Source organism: Sardina pilchardus, chromosome 1 (assembly GCF_963854185.1).
Source record: "Sardina pilchardus chromosome 1, fSarPil1.1, whole genome shotgun sequence".
NCBI classification, from domain to species: Eukaryota; Metazoa; Chordata; class Actinopteri; order Clupeiformes; family Clupeidae; genus Sardina; species Sardina pilchardus.
Genome location: NC_084994.1, coordinates 37,490,203 through 37,515,202, shown reverse-complemented (window position 1 = coordinate 37,515,202; position 25,000 = coordinate 37,490,203). Strand labels below are relative to the sequence as shown.

Below are 25,000 nucleotides of genomic sequence, written 5' to 3'. Positions count from 1 at the left end.
CACACAGACACACACACACAAAAACATAAACACACACACACACACACACACACACACACACACAGGAGGGGAGCAGGGAAAACACACACCACACACACACACACACACACACACACACACACACACACACACACACACACACACACACACACACACACACACACACACACAAAAACTGTGTGTGCGAGTGAGTACAGTGAGAACAGTGACAGGTACAGAGAGGAGGCTAGAGGAGGAACAAACACACACATACACACACACACACACACACACACACACACACACATACAGGGAGCAGGGGCAACACACATCACACACACACACACACACACACACACACACACACACACACACACACACACACACACACACACACACACACACACACACACACACAGGAGGGAAGCAGGGGCAACACACACCACACATACACAGAAGGGGGGCAGACACACACACACACACACACACACACACACACACACACACACACACACACACACACACACACACACACACACACACACAAAAACTGTGTGTGCGAGTGAGTACAGTGAGAACAGTGACAGGTACAGAGAGGAGGCTAGAGGAGGAACAAACACACACATACACACACACACACACACACACACACACACACACACAGGGAGCAGGGGCAACACACATCACACACACACACACACACACACACACACACACACACAGGAGGGAAGCAGGGGCAACACACACCACACATACACAGAAGGGGGGCAGACACACACACACACACACACACACACACACACACACTGTCACGCCCAGCTTTGACGTGCTGGGTGTGCTCACTCCACCTTTTGACATTGGCCGCGTTTCCCAAACACGTTAAGAAGCTCTTAACGCCAAGATCTTCTTTGGAGCGCTCTTAAGAACGCTGTGAAAGAAAAACGTGTTTCCCAAAGTCGCTCTTAGCTTAAGAAGATCTTTCACTAAGAAGGAAACGTAAGATTGAGCTGACCCACTCTTAACAGCCTTCTTAGCGATCAAATGCTCAGTGATCATAGCCTGCCGCTAGGGGCACTTAGATTTCTAGGCTTTAGTGATCAAGATGCGTCAGGGAAATGTATATCCTCCACATTTTTAAACAATAAAACAATTTTCAATGTTGTAATGCACTCGTGGCTGTGGACCACTGGCGCAAGAAACATAGAATATTGAATTACACGTTTTCAACACATCTGCATATGAGTTTATAATACTTCACATACAAAAAAACATCAACAACCCTGTGGCATTTCACAGATATCAAGGAAACAGATAGCCTGACGAGCCAGACCCACATCAAGATGTAGGGTCTGGACACTCACCGTAGACAGGGCTCAATCGGAGGGGTGGTATAAACAGTTGTCTTTCAAATTCATGCATACGTGCACCCCACTCGCAGGCCACGTGGGCTGGAGGGTTACATCTTCTCGGATATATTAAAGTAAACTAGCTTGTAGACATCACATGCCTACTACCACACTATCTATAAGAGAGATGGGATGCGTCTTGCATGAGTTAATAAGCTATATGAATGCTATATTGAAGGCTATATTGATAATCACCCTGTTTTATCAGTTAGTTTGAGTTTTTTGGCAGACGTGGAGCCGCAACCGCACAGCCCAGGCTGCAGATGTGACGCAAGGGCGCAGCAAATTATCTTTCAGAAACAATATATTTAAGCTCACGATATTCACGCACGCTCGCACACACGCACGCACGCACGCAGGCACGCAGGCACGCACGCACACACGATACATGCGTAGCCTAATTGCACCTGTAGGGGGGACACGGGGCGCTGTGTGTGACGTGTGCGCTTCTAAAGTTGGTGGGTGATCGATTTGCCTGGCATCGATTGATTCAGTTTCAGCACCACCGTGGTGTAAAGCTCTCGTTAAGAACTTCTTAAGAAGCGTCTTTGACTTGATCTTAAGGTTCTCCTAAGAAGGCAGTTAAGAACGCGTTTGGGAAACACCCGTATCTTAGCGCTCCTTCTTAGCGATTCCTTCTTTGGAGCCTTCTTAAGTCCTTAAAGGGATATTCCGCCATTTTTGGAAATACGCTCATTTTCCACCTCCCCTCGAGCAAAACAATCGATATTTACCTTGTTCCCGTTCATCCAGCCATTCTGTGAGTCTGGCGATACAACTTTTAGCTTCAGCCTAGCATAGATCACTGAATCGGATTAGACCATTAGCTTCTTGCCTGCTAGCTTCATGTTTAAAAGTGACTACGATTTCTGGTAATTTTCCCATTTAAAACGTGTCTCCTCTCAAGTTAGAAAGTGCAATAAGACCAACTGAAAATGAAACCTGGCGTTTTTCTAGGCTGATTTGACATGGAACTACACTCTCATCTGGCGTAATAATCAAGGCAACTTGCAAACGTACCATAGGCGCAGTGATATCGTACGCAGCATTTGAAAATAGTCCCCATAGACAACAAGCAGTAGTAGTGCCAGTAGCTGCAAGTTGCCTTGATTATTACGCCAGATGAGAGTGTAGTTCCATGTCAAATCAGCCTAGAAAAACGCCAGGTTTCATTTTCAGTTGGTCTTATTGCACTTTCTAACTTGAGAGGAGGCACGTTTTAAATGGGAAAATTACCAGAAATCTTAGTCACTTTTAAACATGAAGCTAGCAGGCGAGAAGCTAATGGTCTAATCCGATTCAATGATCTATGCTAGGCTGAAGCTAAAAGTTGTATCGCCAGACTCACAGAATGGCTGGATGAACGGGAGCAAGGTAAATATCGATTGTTTTGCTCGAGGGAAGGTGGAAAATGAGCGTATTTCCACAAATGGCGGAATATCCCTTTAAGAAAGATCGCATTTGGGAAACGCGGCCATTGTAAGTTTGGGCAGTCTCTCTCCCCCGAGTCTGAAGGGGGAGCTGTCTGCTTTCTGGTCTACCTGGGCTAGACAACAGCTGATTGGCGGGACTGTTCTACAACACCTTTGGCCTGCTGCTCTCTCTCTGATGTACTTAGATTATGCTTTAGTGGTATTATTTTATGCTTTAATAAATTATTTGTATTTAACTGTTCAAACGGTGTGGTCTCCCTTTATGTCATGGCTACTCTGAGCTAGGTAGTCGTGACAACACACACACAAACAAACACAAACACACACAGAGAGGAGGGGAGCACCACACACACACACACACACACACACACCCGACCAGCAGGACAAATGTGGGAAGGGGAAGAGGTTGCGCTCTCCTCCATCCATGGCTGAAGTGCGCTTGAGGAAGGCACCTACTGTAACCCCTCACTGCTCCCTGAACGCCACTGTAGCAGGCAGCTCACTGCTCCGGGTTAGTGTGTGTGCTTCACCTCACTGTGTGCTGTGTGTGTTTCACTCACTCACGGATTGGGATAAATACAGAGACCAAATTTCCCTCACGGATCAAAAGAGAATATATACTTAAATACAAACACACACACAAACACACACACACAGGAGGGGAGCAGGAACAACACACACCACACACACAAACACAGGAGGGGAGCAGGGACAACACACACACACACACACAAACACACACACGAGGGGAAGCAGGAGCAACACATCACACAACACTCACACACACACACACAAACGCAAGGGGAGGAGTGAAAAAAAGAGAGGTGATGCAGAACATACATGTGGACACACACACACACACACACACACACACACACACACACACACACACACACACACACTCTAAGAGACATACAGTCTCACATTCACACTCACACAGAAACAGGTCACACAAACGGGACAACACACACACACACGTTCCATACATACAAAACTACTGTATTGTCTATGACTGTATGACTCTCCTGGACATCAGAAGCAATGTAATGATCAATATAAATAACAGGATTACCTGTGGATATTGTTTGTAACTCCACACGCGGATCGGTCAACAGGTCTACTCATCGGTGGAGGAGGGGGAGACGAGGTGGCGTCTTAGCCAGACGGCGAAGGCGTCCAACCCGGCCTCCCATCCCTACCTTACTGCTGGCTAATCTGCAGTCCATGGAGACCAAACTGGATGAGCTCCACTGTTGCATCGGCTCTTGCAGGGACTTGTGAGAGTGCAGTGTACTCTGTTTCACCGAGACCTGGCTTAGCCCAAACACTCCTTTTGGAGTATCTGACTATGGCATCCGTTTGATCTGCTGATAAAGTTTCCTTCTATACTTCTCACAACTGTTTACATTTCACCAGACGCCCCTGCTGCAGCGGCACTTGAACTGTATGTTGTAAACAAGAGAGTCAGCACCAGGAAGCAATCCTCATCATAACGGGTGACATCAATCACTGCAACCTCAAAACAGTCCTTCCCAAGTACCACCAGCACGTCACCTGTCCCGCCAGGGGCGATCAGACCCTTGACCACTGTTTCACCCCACTGAAAGGCTCATACCTTTCTGGACCATTTGTTCCAGATACATAACTGCTGTATTGTCTGTGAGTGTATGACTCTCCTGGACTCCCTGCTTTGTGACCATTTGTCAGTGCTCCTGCTGCCGGCCTATAAACCGAAGCTAAAGCGTGAGCAACCAGCAGTGAGCAAAGTTCAATGCTGCTCTGCAGAACACAGATCTGAACTTCAGGACTGTTTTGACATACAGTAACCGAGTGGTCTGTGTTCAAAGACTCCTCGGCGGAGCTGGACGAGTACGCCGATTCAGTGACAGAGTGCATCAGGTGACGGACTACATCATGGACTTGTGTGTGCATTCCCATATCGTCCGATCCTTTCCCAGCCAGAACACCTGGGTAAACAACACTGTTTACCTGAGCCTGAGGGAGAGGACCACGACCTGATTAGATATCAGAGCTCAAGGTACACACTAAGAAGGGCAATACAAGTGGCTAAAAAACAGTATGGGAATGAGTTGGAGAATGACTTCAGCAACTGTGACATTGCCTGTGGGAGGGACTGCAGGTGATCACAGACTATAAAGCGACACCAGCTCTTACAGACACACCTGCCTTGGTTCTGGACGAGCTAACTAAACTCTATGCTCGTTTTGAGTGTCGCGTGTCAGCCTACATCAATAGACACCTCCCTGCTTTCCTGGACCAACTTCAGTTTGAATATAAGCACAACAGATCTGTGGATGAAGTCATCTCCATCACCTTGCATACTGCCCTAGCTCACCTGGACAAGAAAAAACACCTGTCAGGATGCTGTTCACTGACTACAGCTCTGCCTTTAACACTGTTGTGCCATCAAGAGACCTGGGTCTGAGCAGCCTCCACACGCTGTCAGAGAAGGGCTGAGTCCATCATCAAGGACGCCAGCCACCCAGCTCACTCCCTATCCTCTCTTCTCTCCTCTGGTAAGTGCTACCAGAGCAAACACACACATACTGGACACGCACACACGCTCGCACAAAGAGAAACTGAGTAAGCAGCAAACAGTGAGCAGGAACAATGGGAATACACACACACACACACACACACACACACACACACACACACACACACACACACAAAAAAGAGAAACAGTAAGCAGCAAACAGTGAGCAATAACACACACACAGACACAAATATTGAACACACACACACACACACACACACACACACACACACACACACACACACACACACACACACACACACACACACACACACACACACACACACACACACACACACACACACACTAAGCAGTAAACCGACGCAACAAAGGGGTTTTTAATGTTACACATGACTACATTTGTAGAGGTGTAGCAACAGACCGTAACAAAGCGGGCGGGACTTCAGGTTAAAAAATGACCAATCACAACAGGGCCAGTGCCTCCCTTGGTTCTGTCCCCCAAACTGTCAAAAGTCAACTCACTCGAGCAAAGCTGTACTTCAAGAGAGCGAGCGGAACTCATCTTGGAGAGCGTATGGCCCCCAGCTGTTGTTTTCCTCACTCGCTTCTGTGTCTATGCGACTCAATAGTATTTGATCCTGAGGATGTTGTATTGCGCTTGCAACATATGACACTATTCTACCACCATAGACCTCTGTCAACTGTCAACTGTCAACTGTCACCTCTGTCAACTGTCTACACACGCTGTCAGAGGAGGGCTGAGTCCATCATCAAGGATGCCAGCCACCCAGCTCACTCCCTCTTCTCTCTGCTTCCCTCTGGTAAGCGCTACCGGAGCATTACCACCCACACCACACCATTCAGTGACAGTTTAATACCACAAGCTGTCAGAATCCTAAATGGTCAGTGACTGAACAGTTCCTTCCCTTTATTGGCCACAATGTGCTGCCTTATTTCTTTTATGATATGCTCTACTGGATACATTGCCATGGTAACTATTTACTTAAATTCTACCTACACTGTTAATTTCACACCATGGTTTCTTGTTACTATACTAGCCTATGACTAAAGGGCGTTTTTGCTAATGTGTGAATTGACTCTTGAACATTGCTTGCTTGTTTGTTTGCTGTGTAAACTGTGGGGACTTTGGGGGGTTTGCTGGTGCTTTTTATACTTTGTATCTGAAATGTGGAAAAGGTTATTTGTGGAGGGAAATGTTTTGAGATATGAATCCATTGTGACCAGTTGATATACAAAGTTGTTTGTTTTGCTTTCTTTTCCTTTTTCTGTCATTATTTTGTATGTGTGTTCATCCACGGTTCTGCTGTTTTCCAATACACTGACGGTTGCTCATTTTGAATTATTGGCTCTTGAACCTGCGCCTTATTTCCATCCCTGAGCTAGCCGACACAGGTTTTCTATCAGTCTAAAAGCTATTAGTAGCTGAAGTGAACCTGGTAGGGGTAGTGGCTTATCTTCTCTCTCTGTGGCGTTCCTTTAGAGCGTCAGGCGCCCAACATAATATTCTTTCTTTCTTTAAGTCCACTACTCCGCTACAACACACACACGTTCTAAAGCCCATTTGTAGTGTAGTGGCAGTGATGGCAAATAAAATCTATGTAGCACTACACCACAGCAATAAGTCAGATGTTCAGTAGTCAGTATGATCAGATATGGCACAACATGTGGTCACACCTGTACAGATAATCACAGATGCAGCACAGATTGTGTGTTGTGCCTAACAACGCCCCTTAGCTGTTCTAAAATCAGTCCAAACGACGGCCTCTCTGGGCTTATTGCTTAAATATTAATCAACACTCACACTTTCTCAGTTCTGGTTGGATTCTGCCATTTTCTCCATGGTGATACCTTTAGAGGGGAGAGAGAGAAAGAGAACACAGGAGAACTCACATCAATACAACTACAACATGGACATGGGACTTCAACATGGTGAATGTTGTATAATATACTGTGGGTTGTACTCTACTGCACATGGGACTTCAACATGGGGAATGCTTTACAATATACTGTGGGTTACATGAACATGAGACTTCAACATGGGGAATGTTGTATAATATACTGTGGGTTGTACTCTACTGCACATGGGACTTCAACATGGGGAATAATATGAAGATCAAACATTTATGAAAATAATTCAAACATCAAATAATTATTAATACAATTTTAACATCAATTCATTGTGAAACTAATGATCTCTAAGCTATACAGTGTTATAAAATGGAACAACAAAAAGATCAGATGGAAAAGTAAGACATGTTACTGTCGCTGTCAAATCAAATCTGTGTACCAATGAAATCACATCTCCTTATGAACATTACTATACTGTATAATATACAGATAATATGGACACTATTCAGATCATATGAATATGGACACTATTCAGATTATGGACACTATTCAGATCATATGAATATGGACACTATTCAGATTATGGACACTATTCAGATCATATGTAATATGGATACTATTCAGATCATATGTAATATGGATACTATTCAGATCATATGAATATGGATACTATTCAGATTATGGACACTATTCCGATCATATGTAATATGGACACTATTCCGATCATATGTAATATTGATACTATTCAGATCATATGAATATGGACACCATTCAGATTATGGACACTATTCAGATCATATGAATATGGATATGAATATGGACACTATTCAGATTATGGACACTATTCCGATCATATGTAATATGGACACTATTCCGATCATAAGTAATATTGATACTATTCAGATCATATGAATATGGACACCATTCAGATTATGGACACCATTCAGATCATATGAATATGGATATGAATATGGACACTATTCAGATTATGGACACTATTCAGATCATATGTAATATGGATACTATTCAGAACATATGTAATATGGACACTATTCAGATTATGGACACTATTCAGATCATATGAATATGGACACTATTCAGATCATATGAATATGGACACTATTCAGATCATATGTAATATGGACACTATTCAGATCATATGAATATGGACACTATTCCGATTATGGACACTATTCAGATCATATGAATATGGACACTATTCAGATCATATGTAATATGGACACTATTCAGATTATGGACACTATTCAGATCATATGAATATGGACACTATTCAGATTATGGACACTATTCAGATCATATGTAATATGGACACTATTCAGATTATGGACACTATTCAGATCATATGAATATGGACAGTGTTGGGGAGTAACGGAATACATGTACCGGCGTTACGTATTTAGAATACAAATTATGAGTAACTGTATTCCGTTACAGTTACAACTTAAACAGGTGGTATTTAGAATACAGTTACATTGTTGAAATCAATGGATTACATGAGGATACTTCACTGTTTCACTCTCTAAATAAATTAAGGCAAGTCCATGCATTTTCCGGAAAGCAATCTAGATTAAATTATTTCCATGTTTAAATCCAAGCCCCGTCGTCTTTCACTAGCCACTTTGCACCCGTCAGAACGCAGCCAGCGCGCATTATGGATGCGTCATAGGGATTAACTGACAGCAAATTTGGAGTGAAGTAAGTGTTAGTAACTCCTACTCACCGACCGTGGTTCTTGATGTCTGTTCAAAAGATATTTTCCCAAGTAGGCCTATCAATTGCTTACTTCGGCCAATCGGTTATACAGTCTTAGCAATCAATAAACAAAGTCTGGTTCACGTGTTGATTTAGACCTACGATGAAACCCATCTTAATAGGCACTGCATTCATTCTGAGGTTTTCATTCCAACTTAAAATAGCTCATGGGTTATTTGTTTGTAAGTAGATCTAGGCTATATTTAAGTTTTAAAATGAATTATGGTGCAGCCTATGCAAGTGTATTATTCTTGCGAGTAGGCCCTAGCGTAGCCTATTTTAACGTGCGGTTTTTGATTGTCATCTACTCACGTTCATTTTTGAGAGCACTGATAGGCTATGCAGTAGCCTAGGCTATAGTGTTTACATTTCCAGGTAATTTGCGTCCCACCGACCGGTCACATCTGCACCCCTCATTTTTACTGGGTTGATGCCACCTAAAATCTCACACACCTTATAATTTCTATAGGCTATGCCCTGTTCCAACTTGAATTCTATTCTCGCACAGTAGGCTAGGCCTACGTGGGCCACACTCAGCCATTTGGAACAGAAGAACACACCCGAATTTTGGATTTGATGGGCGCATTCCTACACTTATAAAACACAACTCAATGCGGAAGTATTCCAAGTATTCAGAATACGTTACTCAGATTGAGTAACGTAACGGAATACGTTACAAATTACTTTTTAGGGCATGTATTTTGTATTATGTAACGGAATACGTTTTGAAAGTATCCTTCCCAACACTGAATATGGACACTATTCAGATCATATGAATATGGACACTATTCAGATTATGGACACTATTCAGATCATATGAATATGGACACTATTCAGATCATATGTAATATGGACACTATTCAGATTATGGACACTATTCAGATCATATGAATATGGACACTATTCAGATCATATGAATATGGACACTATTCAGATTATGGACACTATTCAGATCATATGAATATGGACACTATTCAGATCATATGTAATATGGACACTACTCAGATTATGGACACTATTCAGATCATATGAATATGGACACTATTCAGATCATATGAATATGGACACTATTCAGATTATGGACACTATTCAGATCATATGTAATATGGACACTATTCAGATTATGGACACTATTCAGATCATATGAATATGGACACTATTCAGATCATATGAATATGGACACTATTCAGATTATGGACACTATTCAGATCATATGTAATATGGACACTATTCAGATTATGGACACTATTCAGATCATATGTAATATGGACACTATTCAGATTATGGACACTATTCAGATCATATGAATATGGACACTATTCAGATCATATGTAATATGGACACTATTCAGATTATGGACACTATTCAGATCATATGAATATGGACACTATTCAGATCATATGTAATATGGACACTATTCAGATTATGGACACTATTCAGATCATATGAATATGGACACTATTCAGATCATATGTAATATGGACACTATTCAGATTATGGACACTATTCAGATCATATGAATATGGACACTATTCAGATCATATGTAATATGGACACTATTCAGATTATGGACACTATTTAGATCATATGTAATATGGACACTAATCAGATTATGGACACTATTCAGATCATATGAATATGGACACTATTCAGATCGTATGAATATGGATACTATTCAGGTTCCTTCATTCATCGTGTACTTTCACTCAGCCACTGAACCACACAGTGCATTTGCTGTAGTAAATAAACAGCAGATATCTTAAAGACACATTTCACGAGCAAGAGAAAAATCAAAAGAGTTAAAAATATCCACCTTAGTATCTGCAGTTTACAGTTGATGTGACTTTTCAGTGCATTCAGAAGCTGAATTCCAGTGATGTTTAAGTAATTGTCACTCAGGTCCAGTTCTGTCAGGGAGACCATGTGCTGCACAGCAGAGGCTAAAGCCTCACAGGATTCCTCTGTCAGTTTACAACCAGCAAGTCTGCATAGAGTGACAGAGACAGAGTGCAAAAGGCAGAAAGGAATGATATCATTTCAATCACTTAATTTCACTTGTATAATCACAATGTTGTTGAAGTCCATATAAAATCATAAAATATGTTAGGAGTAGGGATGGGCACTATAGACTTAAAACTGTACCACAATACTGTATGTCATGACAGGCTTTCTTTGGTGATAACCATAATGATGGCATGGAAATAGTAGTGCAAGCAGTGCAAACACAAAATAAAACTTGATCCTGACTATCATTAACTCCTTTTCCTCGTCTACAGTTTGAACTCCACAGTCAGTCATCTTTGTTCTCATTCTACTTATGAGCTGCCCATCTTGCAGTACATGTAAACATGTCATCATCTTTATCATTAATATCACAATATGACACATTATTATCAAGTGAACCACAGATTAGTGACAAAGTTTAAATGGTGTAGATGAAATAGTGTTACTACCACAGCCGCTGTTACTTGTGGGAGTAAAATTGACCTCTGACATATTTATGAATATGAGCACTATTCTGGTTCCTTCCTACATTGTGTAGTTTCACTCTGCACACCAGGAACGTGACAGAGAAACCAGATTCAAAATCATGTACTGTATGAGGAGATGCCTGCATTCTGGACATGGATGTGTCTGGCCTTGAGCACAGGAGGCCCCTTACCAAAGCATCAGTGTATTAAGCTGTGTATCAAATAAACAGCTCATACCATGCTGCGCTGCTCACCTCTGAAACCAACTTCCTGAAAGCATCCAGAAAGCCCCAACACTCACTTGCTTTAAACCAAGACTTAAGACTAAACTTTTTTTTCAGATGCCTTCTGTTAACTCACAATGGCCGGGTTTCCCAAAATTGTTAAGAAGCTCTTAAGTGCTAAGAACTTCTTAGGAGCGTTGTAAGAATGTTCTAAGAACGCTCCTAAGAAGTTCCTAGGACTTAAGAGCTTCTTAACGATTTTGGGAAACCCGGCCAATGGCTTTTAATGACTTTTATTTATTCTTATTTCTATTTGACATCTTATTTTATGTTTATGTTCTTGTGTTTTTTACTATGTTTATGTTTTATTTTATTTTGTTTTATTTATTCTTTTTTTTTAACTATTTTACTTATTTCATGTTTTATTATCTTTCAATTATTTTACACCTGGATTTATGGTTAATTTTAATGACCATTATGCTTTGACTGAGAGACTATATTTGTGTATATCTGTGTGAAGCACTTTGAATTGCATCTATGCATGAATTGTGCTATATAAATAAATTGCCTTGCCTCGCCTTACCAGGAGAATGAAGATTCAATACGTTTTGCCCTTACCTCTTGAGCAGGTGGACCCGAGCACTGATCACGCATGCAAAGATTCTAGAGCACTGATCACGCATGCAAAGATTCTAGAGCACAGATCACGCATGCAAAGATTCTAGAGCACTGATCACGCTGCAAAGATTCTAGAGCACAGCAGGTCAACCGTGTCTGGGTACAGTTTGATTGTATGCAGTAAACGGTACAAACTTAACCTTTGTGTCCACCAAAAACAAGTTTGAACGTCAACAACCTCAATTTCGAATTTGAAAAGATATTCGAGTTGAAGCATCAGTTCAGAGTGAAAGCTACAGGCGAAAGTATAAGTCATCGAAATGAAATGAAAGTAGAAAGAAGAATGAAAGTGAAGATAAGTAAAATAAGTCCAAGCCCCGAACTATGGGAAAAGTTTAGGAAAACCCCAACTCATATACAGTAGGCTATTAAATGCAGCATGGTCATGCTCTCTGCCGCACTACGTCTTGCTGATACACATGTCTGTTGTTTACATCTCTTGCAACGCATTGCACGTTATACTGATTGTCACCAGATAGTCTAACAAAGCAATTAAAATCACAGTTTAGTAACACAGTAACAAGTAGCATAGTCAGGCAGCCATGGGGTCAGACCTAGTTTTGTCGGTTAAAGTTTTTTTTTTTTTTGCAGAATCTAGTAGACTTTAAGATTTAAGAGGGTGCCCGGTGATATCCCTTGGGCATTTTCGTATATTAAGCCTTTGATTGTCCAATGTGTTGAATATAAGGTGGATATACTACAGGTGAATAGGGTAAATAAATTAACAAGCACATATCACTATGAAACTTCACCAGTTGATTACTTAGATCAATATGAAAAATAAATGTATTGCAAATTCTGAAATGTAGGCTAATGTTTGAATATGCAAATTAGGTATGATGTAATTAATAGGGATGCAACGGTTTTCAATAATTTATTGAACCGTTCGGTTTGGCCTGTTCGGTTCAATAGACTCACCTAAACCGCAATATTTCGGTATACGCGACATTAAACTTTTTATTTAATACAAGGTTATTGCACGCGCGTAGCCTGGGAGCGATAGCAAGGAGTGCTTAGGACCCGGGGGATGAGTTTTCGCTGACTGTTCAGCTTGCCTCTCGTCAACCTTGCAACAACCAATCAGAATTTTACTGAATTTCCCAAGACCCAATAAGCACGTTGAAATGCAAATGAAGGAGTCATGTGAGAAGAAACAAACTTTACCGGCGGCTGCACGATCATGGCGACATTCGAAGTAGCCTACGAACAAGTCAAAAAGACCGTCAGTAAACAAAGCACAGTGTGCAAGCACTGCTTCACAACGATCACCTAATAAAGGTAACACATCCAACATGTCGGCCCATTTGCGCCATCATCACCCGGCTGTAACCTTTAGTGGAGCAGCACGGAGAGCTAGTTTGCCACCGAAAACCCAACCATCCATTGCTGCAGCCTTTCGGCAACAATATTCCTATAATTCCCAAAAACACAAAGACATAACGAATGCGATTGGCGTGTTCATAGGAAAAGACATGATGGCCTGCCTATACGGTGGTTTTGGGTATGGGATTTCGCTACATGATAAATGTTCTCGATCATCGCTTCAATATCCCCTCCGGCACGCATTTCAGCAGTAAGATTCCTGAACTGTACGAAGTGTGTAAGAGAGAAGTTGAAAAAGTGACTTTTAAAGTTTACATTTTATGCAACCTACTTAATATTACAAAAGGGCTGTATGTTCTGTAAGACAACAGGTAAGGGATAATCAACGACGCGCCGTGCGTTTATAGGAAAATAATGCACGTTCGAAGTGGTAATAAGGACCCGACGCCGCAGGCGGACACTTCGATAAGTAGCCTTTCCTAGAAACGCACAGGGCGCGGAGTTGATTATCCCGCTTATACCACTGCTACTATCATTTTCATTTATATTGCCGCTGTCTTAGATGCAACATTGCTGTTTTTACCGTTACATTCACATTGGCGAAGTGTAATAAGCCCAAAAGAAGGGAAATACATCATAGCCGTGCGGTATGTAGAAAAATAATGCACGTTTCAAATAGCGCACCACAATTGGAAATTTGACCAAGCAGTGGTATAATAAATAAATAATTAGGAAGGAACTTGAGATGCACAGGTTAGGATTTGTATATCTGTAAAACGATTTTGTAAACTTGTAAAACAGATTTGTGAACCCGTAGCCCTGTTTTGTGTAAACAAGGTATGAAAAAAATATGTACAACTTCAAATTTACGGTTACACATATTTGTGACTTTAGTGTGCGAATGCGAAATCTGCAGTTAAATGTGCTCCTGACTTTTGCACCAAAAATACCTTCATAAATATCCTAAATTGCCCAAGGGATATCACCGGGCAGGCACCCTCTTAAATCTTAAAGAGGTACCCCTAGTCTACTAGATTCTGCAAAAAAAAAAAAAAAACTTTAACCGACAAAACCAGGTTCACCTACTGTAAATTATGGCATTTGGCTGCCGGACAAACAGTAATCTAATTACTGTTATTGCAATTGTAATCCCTTACTTGAGGGATTCCTCCTCCTTACTCGTTACTTGAAAAAAGTAATCGGATTACAGTAACACGTTACTTCTAACGTGTTACTGCCCATCACTGATTGTCATCACACAATGCTTCTGCGGTGTATACTGTATCTGCGGCCCATATCTGACACACTTCAGATACAAGATAAAAAAAAAAAAAAAGTCAAACCCAACCTTAATATCAGCAGTTTACAGTTGGAGTGACTTATCCTAGCACTCAGAAGATGACTTGCAGTGATGTTCATGTGATTGTCACTCAGGTCCAGTTCTGTCAGGGAGACCATGTGCTGCACAGCAGAGGTTACAACCTCACAAGATTCTTCTGTCAGTTTACAACCAGCAAGTCTGCAAAGAGATAAATAGTGTAGACAACATGCTTGTTATTATCGGCAACAATATGAGTAGAGAAAGAGATTATGCAACACAAGCTCTTACAAGATTTTCACCCAATAACACTAACCTGAGAGTCTCTATCTTACAGTGTGGATTCAGTGCTTCAGATCCCAGCTTTCCTCCACAATCCCCCAGAGTATTCTTACTCAGGTCCAGCTCTCTCAGGTGGGAGTTTACTGACTGTAGAACAAAGCCCAAAATATTACCAGACTTCTCAGTGAGTCCACAGCCAACAAGTCTGCAAATCAAACGGGAGAGTCACATGAGAGTCAAGGAAATCACACCAATGAATAACCAAACACTACCCAATGTCTGCCAGATTAGCAAACAAAGTGGGAAGAGTGGATCTTGTGAGCACAGATTATTCAATTTAGTGAACAGGTTGACAAAGGTGACTGGCCCCTGTCAACATGTGCGTGCCTGCCATTGACAGCCAAGAATGTCAGTATACAGGGAATCCTCTCCGCATCCAAGCAAGCAACTGTTGCGGAGCATTGAATGCTCTCCATCTACACTGAATCTGTTAAATATGCATCATGTTTTTCGCTCAGAATAGCAGAGTAATGCGAGCGACAGAAAGAAAATAGAAATGCCCCCTTGTGTAATGAGTTGCTTTTATGTGTGAAGTACATATTGGCTGTGAGTGCTCTTTTTTTCTGTAAAAATCTTTTTTTCTTCTTTTTCATATAATCTTGCATTTTAAATGTTTTGATTTCCACCCTTTTATCTTGTGTATGCTTTAATATCTAGCTTTCATGTAACCGTCTTGCCAATCACTCAAATTAAGTAGTCTATATGTAAATATTAAAATCAGTGGATATACAGTACAGCTCATGGCTAAGAGTATGTCAATGTAGCCTTAGTTTATTTTCACAAAATGCTAAACATTCATGCATCTAAGTTTCTTAAAACTGAGCTGCGCTGAAATTGGTCAATGCATGATTTCATAACAGGCAAAATGGAAAATAAATGTAAAATTGTGAATATAGACTACATATCTGTAAATAATAAAAACAGAGTAGGCCGCAGTATAGTTGGATGAAGTTGTGTAGCTCCAGAACTCACAATGGATGATCTTAAAGTAGCCCCCACCCTTACACTGAACAGAGTCAATCACCACTGATCTGCTCATCTACCTCATGCATATATTACATATTACCATTACACTGACAATTACAATATTATTATTAATATATCACCATTACACTGACAATTACAATATTACCATTACACTGAGCTGCTCATCTACCTCATGTATATCTCAAATATCACCATTACTGTACACTGAGCTGCCTTGCACTACATCTATATTTAAATCTTAAATCTCAGACTAAACTGATATTGCACTCTTCCTTCCCTCTCTTCAATTGTTATTGTATATTTTTTGCAGATGTATACATTTCATTGTATTGTTATATTGTATACTTAATAGTATTATTAAATATAGTTATTACATAATTCAATTACCAATATGTCCTTCACTTACAAATATAGTCTATGTGTACAAATTGTTCCACAATTACTGTGTCTATCTATTTTACAATTACTATTGAAACATGTTTGTCACTTCCTTACTGAATATCAAATGGTGATGTCAACATTCTGCAATTACAAATCTCTAAGTTACAGATACTATTGAAACAATTAATCTATCAAGAGACAGTGATGTTCTTATTGTCTAGTTAACAGTCTACTTTTGACACGTGTCTGACAAATAGTCTACAACATTAGTGTCAACAATATCATAACAATATACAATATTACTGACCTCAGTGTCTCCAGTTTGCAGTTTGGACTCTGAAGGGCAGTGGTCAGTTTTTCTCCTGACACCTGCAGGTCATTCTGACTCAGGTCCAGCTCTCTTAAGGGGGAGTTTGCAGACTGCAGAGCTGAGATCACAATCTCACAGGACTTTTCAGTTAGTTTACAGTCAGCAAGTCTGCAAGAGAGGTGAAAGAGTTATCGGAGGCGGACATTCCTGGTTCCAAAGAGTAAAAGTTCTGCCATATATTCTTTCTACCTGTGCACTTAACACAGGTGATATCACTAATTATCCGATCTACCTGGCAGCTAATTAGGATTGGTTGGATCAAATACTTGGCAGGACTTTTACTTTCTGAACCCGGGATGTCCACCTCTGAAGAGTATAAAATGGTAAATCTACACACAACACCTCAACCTCACAGGGTTTATCTGACAAGTTCTGTAATACAATGTAATCACAATGTAATTTTCCTTGTACTGTTTACAACACCAGACAAGAAAGAAATAATGTAACAAACAAGTACTTAAAATATATTGGGTCCTTGTAAAGCAAAGAATTGACCCAGTAACACCAACCTGAGTGTCTCCATCTTACAGAATGGATTAATTGCTTCAGAGCCCAGCTTTCCACCACAATCCCCGAGAGTATTCTTACTCAGGTCCAGCTCTCTCAGGTGGGAGTTTACTGACTGCAGAGCAAAGCCCAAAATATCACCAGACTTCTCAGTGAGTCCACAGCCAACAAGCCTGTAAAGTACAGTTGACACGATGATTAAGAATATGTTCAGAAAAAAGACATAAAATACAAAAAATAAAATACATCACTGAAAAGTCATTCTCTAATGATACTCAACCTCAGTGTCTCCAGTTTGCAGTTTGGACTCTGTAGAGCAGAGAGCAGTTTTTCTCCTGACGCCTGCAGGTCATTCTGACTCAGGTCCAGCTCTCTTAAGGGGGAGTTTGCAGACTGCAGAGCTGAGGCCACAATATCACAGGACTTCTTTGATAGCTTACAGTCAGCAAGTCTGCAAGGGAGGAAAAAGAGGATAAAAAGGTCATGTGTCATGGTCAAATCTGCAGGAAGAGTGAGTGGAAAATAATATAATTGCCCCACATACAGTACTGTACAGTATGTTTCAGGCCAAAACAGGGGAATAAGAGGATTGATACAGTATCCCTGAATACCATGCAGAGCTAATGCTGCCCAACCACAGACACAACACCACTAAAGACTGATCAGTGTGATTAACCCAGAACTGCATAAGCAGAAATCTGATTTACTTAAACAGTTCTAACATCATGTTCAGTGTTTTACACCTCATTTATACCATACACCTCCATATAACATGGAGTATTCTCATAATGCAAACCAAATACTGAGGAAGGCTCTCTGTTAAACAGATAATAACAATAATGTAACATAAACCTATGTGTGTTATGTGTGGATTGATTTGATTTGATGCTGAAGTATTTCATGATGGAACAGTTCATGTATCTGTCTCACTTACTATTGAAACATAAAATAATGTATTTACTGTAACCTGTCAGACCTCGCACAGTTCCTGATAGTCACCACTGGGTGGAGACATTATTCTCAATCACATTTTGTCTGAACTTCTCGGTTTACCTGTGATTCAATAAGTATAAACGCTGAATGAGAAGCACGTTATATATAATATGTAAGCCCTGAATACCATGCCGAGTTAACGCTGTCCAACTACAGACACAACACCACTAAAGACTGAGCTTTGTGATTAACCCAGAGCTGCATGAACAGAAATCTGACTTATCTAAACAGTTCAGATTGGAAAACATCATGTTCAGTGTTTTTAATTACACCTCATTTATACCATCAAATTTTGAGATATGCAAAAAACTATACACACACCCCTGCCCTAACAAACAAGCACACACACACACACACACACACACATTCAGTAAACTGTTGTTCGATTTCTCTGTGTAAACTACTCTTCTATATTAATCAGCCTACATATCAAACATGAGCTCTAGCAAAAATGTCAGGATTGTGCAGTGTGTGTAATCACTGAAGTATTCATTCTGATACTAACAGTGCCTTTCTGCAGCATCTCACAGCTGGCACCAGTCTCCTCCGTCCCTCATCTGAGGTTTTGTATTTCTTCAGGTCAAACTCGTCCAGCACCTCATCAGACATCAGAAGCACATGAGCCAAAGCTGAGCAGTGAGCCAGTGTGAGCTGTTTCACGGCACCTTTCTCTGCCTTCAGGAAAGCCTGGATTTCATCATGAACAGAAGAGTCATGCATTTCCACTAGACAGTGGAACAGGTTGATGCACCGCTCAGGGGAGATATTTTGTCTCTGCATCACCTTCAGGTTCTTGATTGTTTTCTTCACACTCTCTGGGTTGCTGTGTGTGTGTGTCAGGACGCCAAGCAAAAGTCTCTGATTTGATACCAGAGAAATGCCATGAAGGAAGCGGACAAACAAATCAAGGTGTCCATTCTTGCTTTCCAAGGCCTGGTTCACAGCATTCTTCAGCAGCTCATCGAGAGGCACATCTGGCAAAGACCTGGACTTTCTGCTAAGAAATGGCTCCAGGACCTTCATGTCCTTATTCAAGAAGGAGGCAAACAAATGAAGTGCAGCAAGAAACTCCTGGATGCTCAGATGGACAAAGCAGTACACCTTCTTGTGGTGAAACACACACTCCTCCCTGAAGATCTCAGTGCACATGCCAGAGTACACTGAAGCTTGGCTGACATCAATGCCACACTCTCTCAGGTCTTCCTCATAGAACATGAGATTGCCATTCTCCAGATTCTTGAAAGCCAGCTCTGCTAGTTTCAATATCACACCCTTATGTGATTCTAGGAGCCTCTGTCTATCTGTCTCACTTTCCTCTTGATACTTCTGGTTCCTCCTGGTGGTCTGGATGAGCAGGAAGTGTATGAACATCTCAGTCAGAGTTTTGGGAGCTTCCTTCCCATCATCCTGTTCCAGTATTTTCTGAAGGACAGTGGCTGAGATCCAACAGAAGACTGGCATGTGGCACATGATGTGAAGGCTCCTGGTTGCTGTAATGTGTGAGATAATTCTGTTGGCTTGATTCTGGTCACTGACTCTCTTCCTGAAGTACTCCTCCTTTTGTGGGTCATTGAACCCTCGTACTTCCGTTACCTGACTGATGCACTGAGAAGGGACCTGACTGGTTGCTGCTGGTCGGGAGGTTATCCAGAGGAGAGCAGAGGGAAGCAGAGTTCCCTGAATGAGGCTCGTCATCAGCACATCCACTGACGATGTTTGTGTCACATCAGACAACTTCTGGTTCTCTTGGAACTTCAGTGGAAGTCTACTCTCATCCAGACCATCAAATATGAACACAATGTGGCAATCTTTGTATTCATCCTCTTGTAGCTCTCTAAGCTCAGGGTGGAAGTCAAGCAGGAGCCTGTGAAGACTGTACTGATCATGTTGGACCAAATTCAGCTCACGGAACGGAAGCACAAACATGAAATCCACATCCTGGTTAGCTCCGTCCTCTGCCCAGTCAAGGATGAACTTCTGCACTGAGACAGTTTTTCCAATGCCAGCAATCCCCTTGGTCATGACAGTTCTGAGGTGTCTCTCCTGTCCAGGTAAGGGCTTGAAGATATCATTACACTTGATTGCTATGTCATCTGTAGTTTGTGGTCTGGATGCTGACTCCACCTGCCAAACCTCATGCTCATTATTCACCCCTTCACTCTCTCCCTCTGTGATGTAGAGCTCTGTGTAGATCTTGTTCAGGAGTGTTTGAGTCCCTGATCTTATGATGCCTTCACATATGCTCTCAAACCTCCTTTTCATACTGGCTTTATGGGTCATCAGTACTCTGTTCAGGACATGGTTGTCTATTTGGCAATACACAGACAAACAAACCAAAACATGAACATTATTAATAACTAACTGGCCTAAAATACATTTCTTTAGCATAAGAACACTTGGATAAAATAACATTTTATTATCTTCACAGATAACAGATTGTATAACATTTTGATTTCGTTCAAATAAATTGTCTCTTCATCCAAGCACAAGCGCCGATCATGGACACAGATATGATAAATATTTAAAGACTCACCTGTTAGTTTGGCCCTTTTGACTGGAGCATGCAGATGGGTGCTGCCTCTCATAACTGTGTGTTCATCTAAACGAGGCTGTGAAGAGATCTGTGCTGTCTGGATGTGTGGATAAAGAGGGTGCTGGATGTGTGGATGATTATGCTGCCCCATGGCTGAGTTTGAGTACTGAGGACGCTGTCCCATGTCTGTGTGTGGGTATGGAGGAACTTGTGCCATGTTAGAGTTCAGATGAAGTGCCATTTCACTGTGTTGGTATGGCGAAGGTTGTGCCATGGCTGCAGGTGGGTATAAGTGAGGTCGTGCCATGGCTGTCGGTGGGTATAGGTGAGGTTGTGCCATGGCTGTAGGTTGGTATAGGTGAGGTTGTATCATGGTTGTAGGTGGGTGTAGGTGAGGTTGTGGCATGGTTGTATGTGGATATACAAGTAGTTGTGGCATAGTTGTGTCAGGGTTTGTAAAGGGTTGTGTTCTGGGTCTCTTTCTGCACTGGGGACAGTTGTAGTCTCCTGATGGACCAGACTGGCTCCAGTAGCTGCTGATGCACTGCCTGCAGAAACTGTGTCCACAGCTGGTGATGACTGGGTCCCTCAGTAGCTGCTCACACACTCCACACCTGGACTGATCCTGGGTCAGGATGTTACTCCCACTGCAGAGACACAATAGTTGATAATTGAATGAATAAACTACACACCGTTGCGTTGTCAATGTGAGACACCTATTGTAATTTATTGCAATTTCCACAATATCATACTTAGTCAAAGACTGGACTAGCCTACTATGCTTATCTTAGCTCTGTCTAATAATGAATTGTGCTGAAAGCAGACAGGCACACAATTATGCTGCTCACATTTACATATGTCTGCAAGGTGGGGTTTAAAACATTACTGTCAAAGTATAAGAAGCCTGTTTAACATTCAAAGACAGTCATTGTACTTGTCAAGAGTGAATATCATTTTAGTGAGCTGTTTGAGACAGGAGACCAAAAATAAATAGGCGGTCAATAGTAAAACGACTCGTCGGCTAAAGAAATTGCAATAGACTCATTTTCATGGTTGATTACATTGACTGAGTCAATTAATCACGGCAGCACTAGTGATGTATAGATTCCCTTTGATGGTCAAGTAGAGCATACCATAATGTGTCTTTCTTTCTACAACTGTTTCCAAGGCAGACACACACACACAGTTCTCAGGGGTAAAGGTAGGGTTGTGCCGATGAACGATGGGATGCAACCATTGTGATACCACGCCCCCACATTCCTGCTGTAGACTAACCCAGGTTAAAACATATAAAAAGCCTTTCCCTGAAAATTAATTCCTGCTGTAGAATAACCCAGGTTAAAACATTAAAAAAAAGCCTTTCCCTGAAAATTAATTTGAGCCTAGAACTGATGTATATGTAGGGTATGTGTGTGTCAGCCAAAGAGACGCATTAGTCTATGTGAGACTACCGTCTTGTTCAAATCATTCCTGATTGAAACGTGAATGTGTTATTGTCTTTTTTACATGTCTCGCGGTATAGCCTACAGTATATTGAACGTCAAATATGTAGCCAAATGTTTTAGCAGAAAATAGTCCTAATGCAGGGATTCCCAACCCCGGTGGTACGCGAGCTGCTTCTAGGGGATACGTGAGATGAAAAGGGCCTATGGCAGACAGGTGTTAAAATCAACTTTTCAAATCTTTGGTAGTCTACAGTAATTGATTCATGAATAAATACATCATTTCGAACCAGGCCATAATGATATGGAAACGTGAAATTTCATTTCAATAGATTCATTTTGAATGTATCGGATAGTGGGTTGTCCATGGGGGAAACATTTTGGAACCGCTGCACTAACTCAAGACTCATCATGGATATAACATGTTTTTTTAAACAACAAAAACAGAAAGGAGGAAGCTAGGAGTTATTTCGGACAAGGCAACATTAACAAACTAAAAGGTAATTTTAGCCTTTATAGGGCTATGAAGTTGTCCAAATGAATACATTCTTGTCAGGCGTTGTTGAATCACCTAGAATCAGATTGTGGTGGTCCACTGCTGGAATTGGCAAGGGGATCCAACAGTGGTGTATTGTGTTTGGTTTTCGGGAAACATAGTGCTTGGAGTTCAGTGCAGAAACACATCTGGAATATTCTGCTACCATGTCATAAAAGGTTTTATGGTCAGATGAGACTAAGATTGAACTTTTTGGACTGAACTCCAGAAGCTATGTTTGGCAAAAACCAAACACAGTACACCACCCACAACACACCATACCTACTCTGAAGCATGGTGGAGGCAACATAATGTTGTGGGGATGTTTCTCTTCAGCAGGGACTGGGCAATTTGTCAGGATAGAAGGGGAAATATAGAACATAATATGTGGAATTATGTGGATTGACTTGAATAGAAAAGAATAGAATAGAATAGAATAGAATATATACTTTTTTGATCCCGTGAGGGAAATTCAATTCCTTGCATTTAACCCAATTTAACCGAATTAGTGAACACACAGCACACAGTGAACACGCAGTGAGGGGTTAGGTGCCTTGCTCAAGGGCACTTCAGCCATGGTAGACTGGTTGGGGATCGAACCGGCAACCCTCCAGTTACAAGCCCGAAGCCCTAACCAGTACACCACGGCTGCCCCCAAAATAGAGCAGTGCATCACCGTTCCCAATAGAATTGACTGAATTTGAACAATTCTGCCAGGAAGATTGGGCAAATATTCCTCAATCTAGGTGTGCAACACTAATAGAGACATACCCAAACAGATTAATGGCTGCAATGAAAGCAAAAGGAAGCTCTACAAAGTATTACATTTTCCAACCCTGTTATTCTAATTTTTAATTTTTCCCATTATTTTGATCTTGTACAGCTAAACGTGTACATAAAGCCAGAAAAATATTTTTATTGGGTTTTGATTTCAGGCTTTAAGACAAATAAAGTAACTATTTCAAAGGATGATTTTGTATAGTCACTGTAGATGTGATATCTGAAAACTCACCTTGGATCAGATGGTGGTCCACTGCTGAAATTAGCAAGAGGTTCCATGGACCGGTCACTCTTCATAGACAAACAGCTGGGCACTGGAGACACAGGTCTGTGTGTCTGTGGTCTGGTTATAAGCAGACAGAATAACAGTTTAACACACACACACACACACACACTTCTCGAGAGTATAGGTGCAATATCTGAAATCTCACCTTGGATCAGATGGTGGTGGTCCACTGCTGAAATTGGCAAGGGGATCCATGGACCGGTCACTCTTCATAGATACACAGCTGGGCACTGGAGACACTGGTCTGTGTGTCTGTGGTCTGGTTATAAGCAGACAGAATAACAGTTTAAGTTAAACACACACACACACACAGACGCACGTTGTCCGCTACTTTTAACTTTTAACACACACACATTGTCTCTTACTTTTAAAGAGACCCTATGCAACTTTTTCATAGTTATAAAATCGCTTAGAAATCGTTGTTTTGCTTGACTGACCAGTTTTATCGAAAACAGTAATATTTCCGTCCGCCCCCAGTGTCCCTATCAGCTATTGCAACCTTGCAGTTTGTCCAGGAGGCGATCGCTCCTTGTTTACATCTGGAAGGCTGAGACGTGTAAGGAACAAGAAGAACCACGCTTGCAATTGATATATTTATATATAGCCTATACAGTATGTATAAATATACACGCTAAAGCTGTCGGGGAAGCTCTGCAGAGAAATATGCAAGAATAAAACGAGCGAAAACAAAAAAAACAAAACAGATACCGGAGATAAAATCGCCAATCCTGCATAGTGGCTCTTTAACATGCACACACAAGAAGTTGTCCGTTACTTTTAACACACACACACACACACACACACACACACACACACACACACACACACACACACACACACACACACACACAC

The 25,000-nt window shown here is 41.4% G+C and overlaps 1 protein-coding gene across 3 annotated transcripts in view; it reads right to left on the bottom strand.

The window, feature by feature from the left end:
• LOC134089367 (NLR family CARD domain-containing protein 3-like) overlaps positions 1-25,000 on the bottom strand; it is a 105,027-nt gene that overhangs the window by 78,923 nt on the left and 1,104 nt on the right. For 2 of the 3 annotated variants that reach the window (XM_062543819.1, XM_062543811.1), the window contains exons 5-15: positions 24,294-24,407; positions 24,095-24,205; positions 21,106-21,752; positions 19,078-20,878; positions 17,860-18,030; positions 17,582-17,752; positions 17,010-17,180; positions 15,309-15,479; positions 15,023-15,193; positions 10,792-10,962; positions 7,159-7,205 (exon numbers count right to left, since the gene is read on the bottom strand). In XM_062543819.1, the coding sequence (XP_062399803.1) occupies positions 7,159-7,205; positions 10,792-10,962; positions 15,023-15,193; positions 15,309-15,479; positions 17,010-17,180; positions 17,582-17,752; positions 17,860-18,030; positions 19,078-20,878; positions 21,106-21,752; positions 24,095-24,205; positions 24,294-24,407 (3,746 nt within the window). Of the gene's footprint in view, positions 1-7,158; positions 7,206-10,791; positions 10,963-15,022; positions 15,194-15,308; positions 15,480-17,009; positions 17,181-17,581; positions 17,753-17,859; positions 18,031-19,077; positions 20,879-21,105; positions 21,753-24,094; positions 24,206-24,293; positions 24,408-24,585; positions 24,687-25,000 lie in introns of those variants that run through there. The other variant, XM_062543826.1, reaches the window with a different exon arrangement.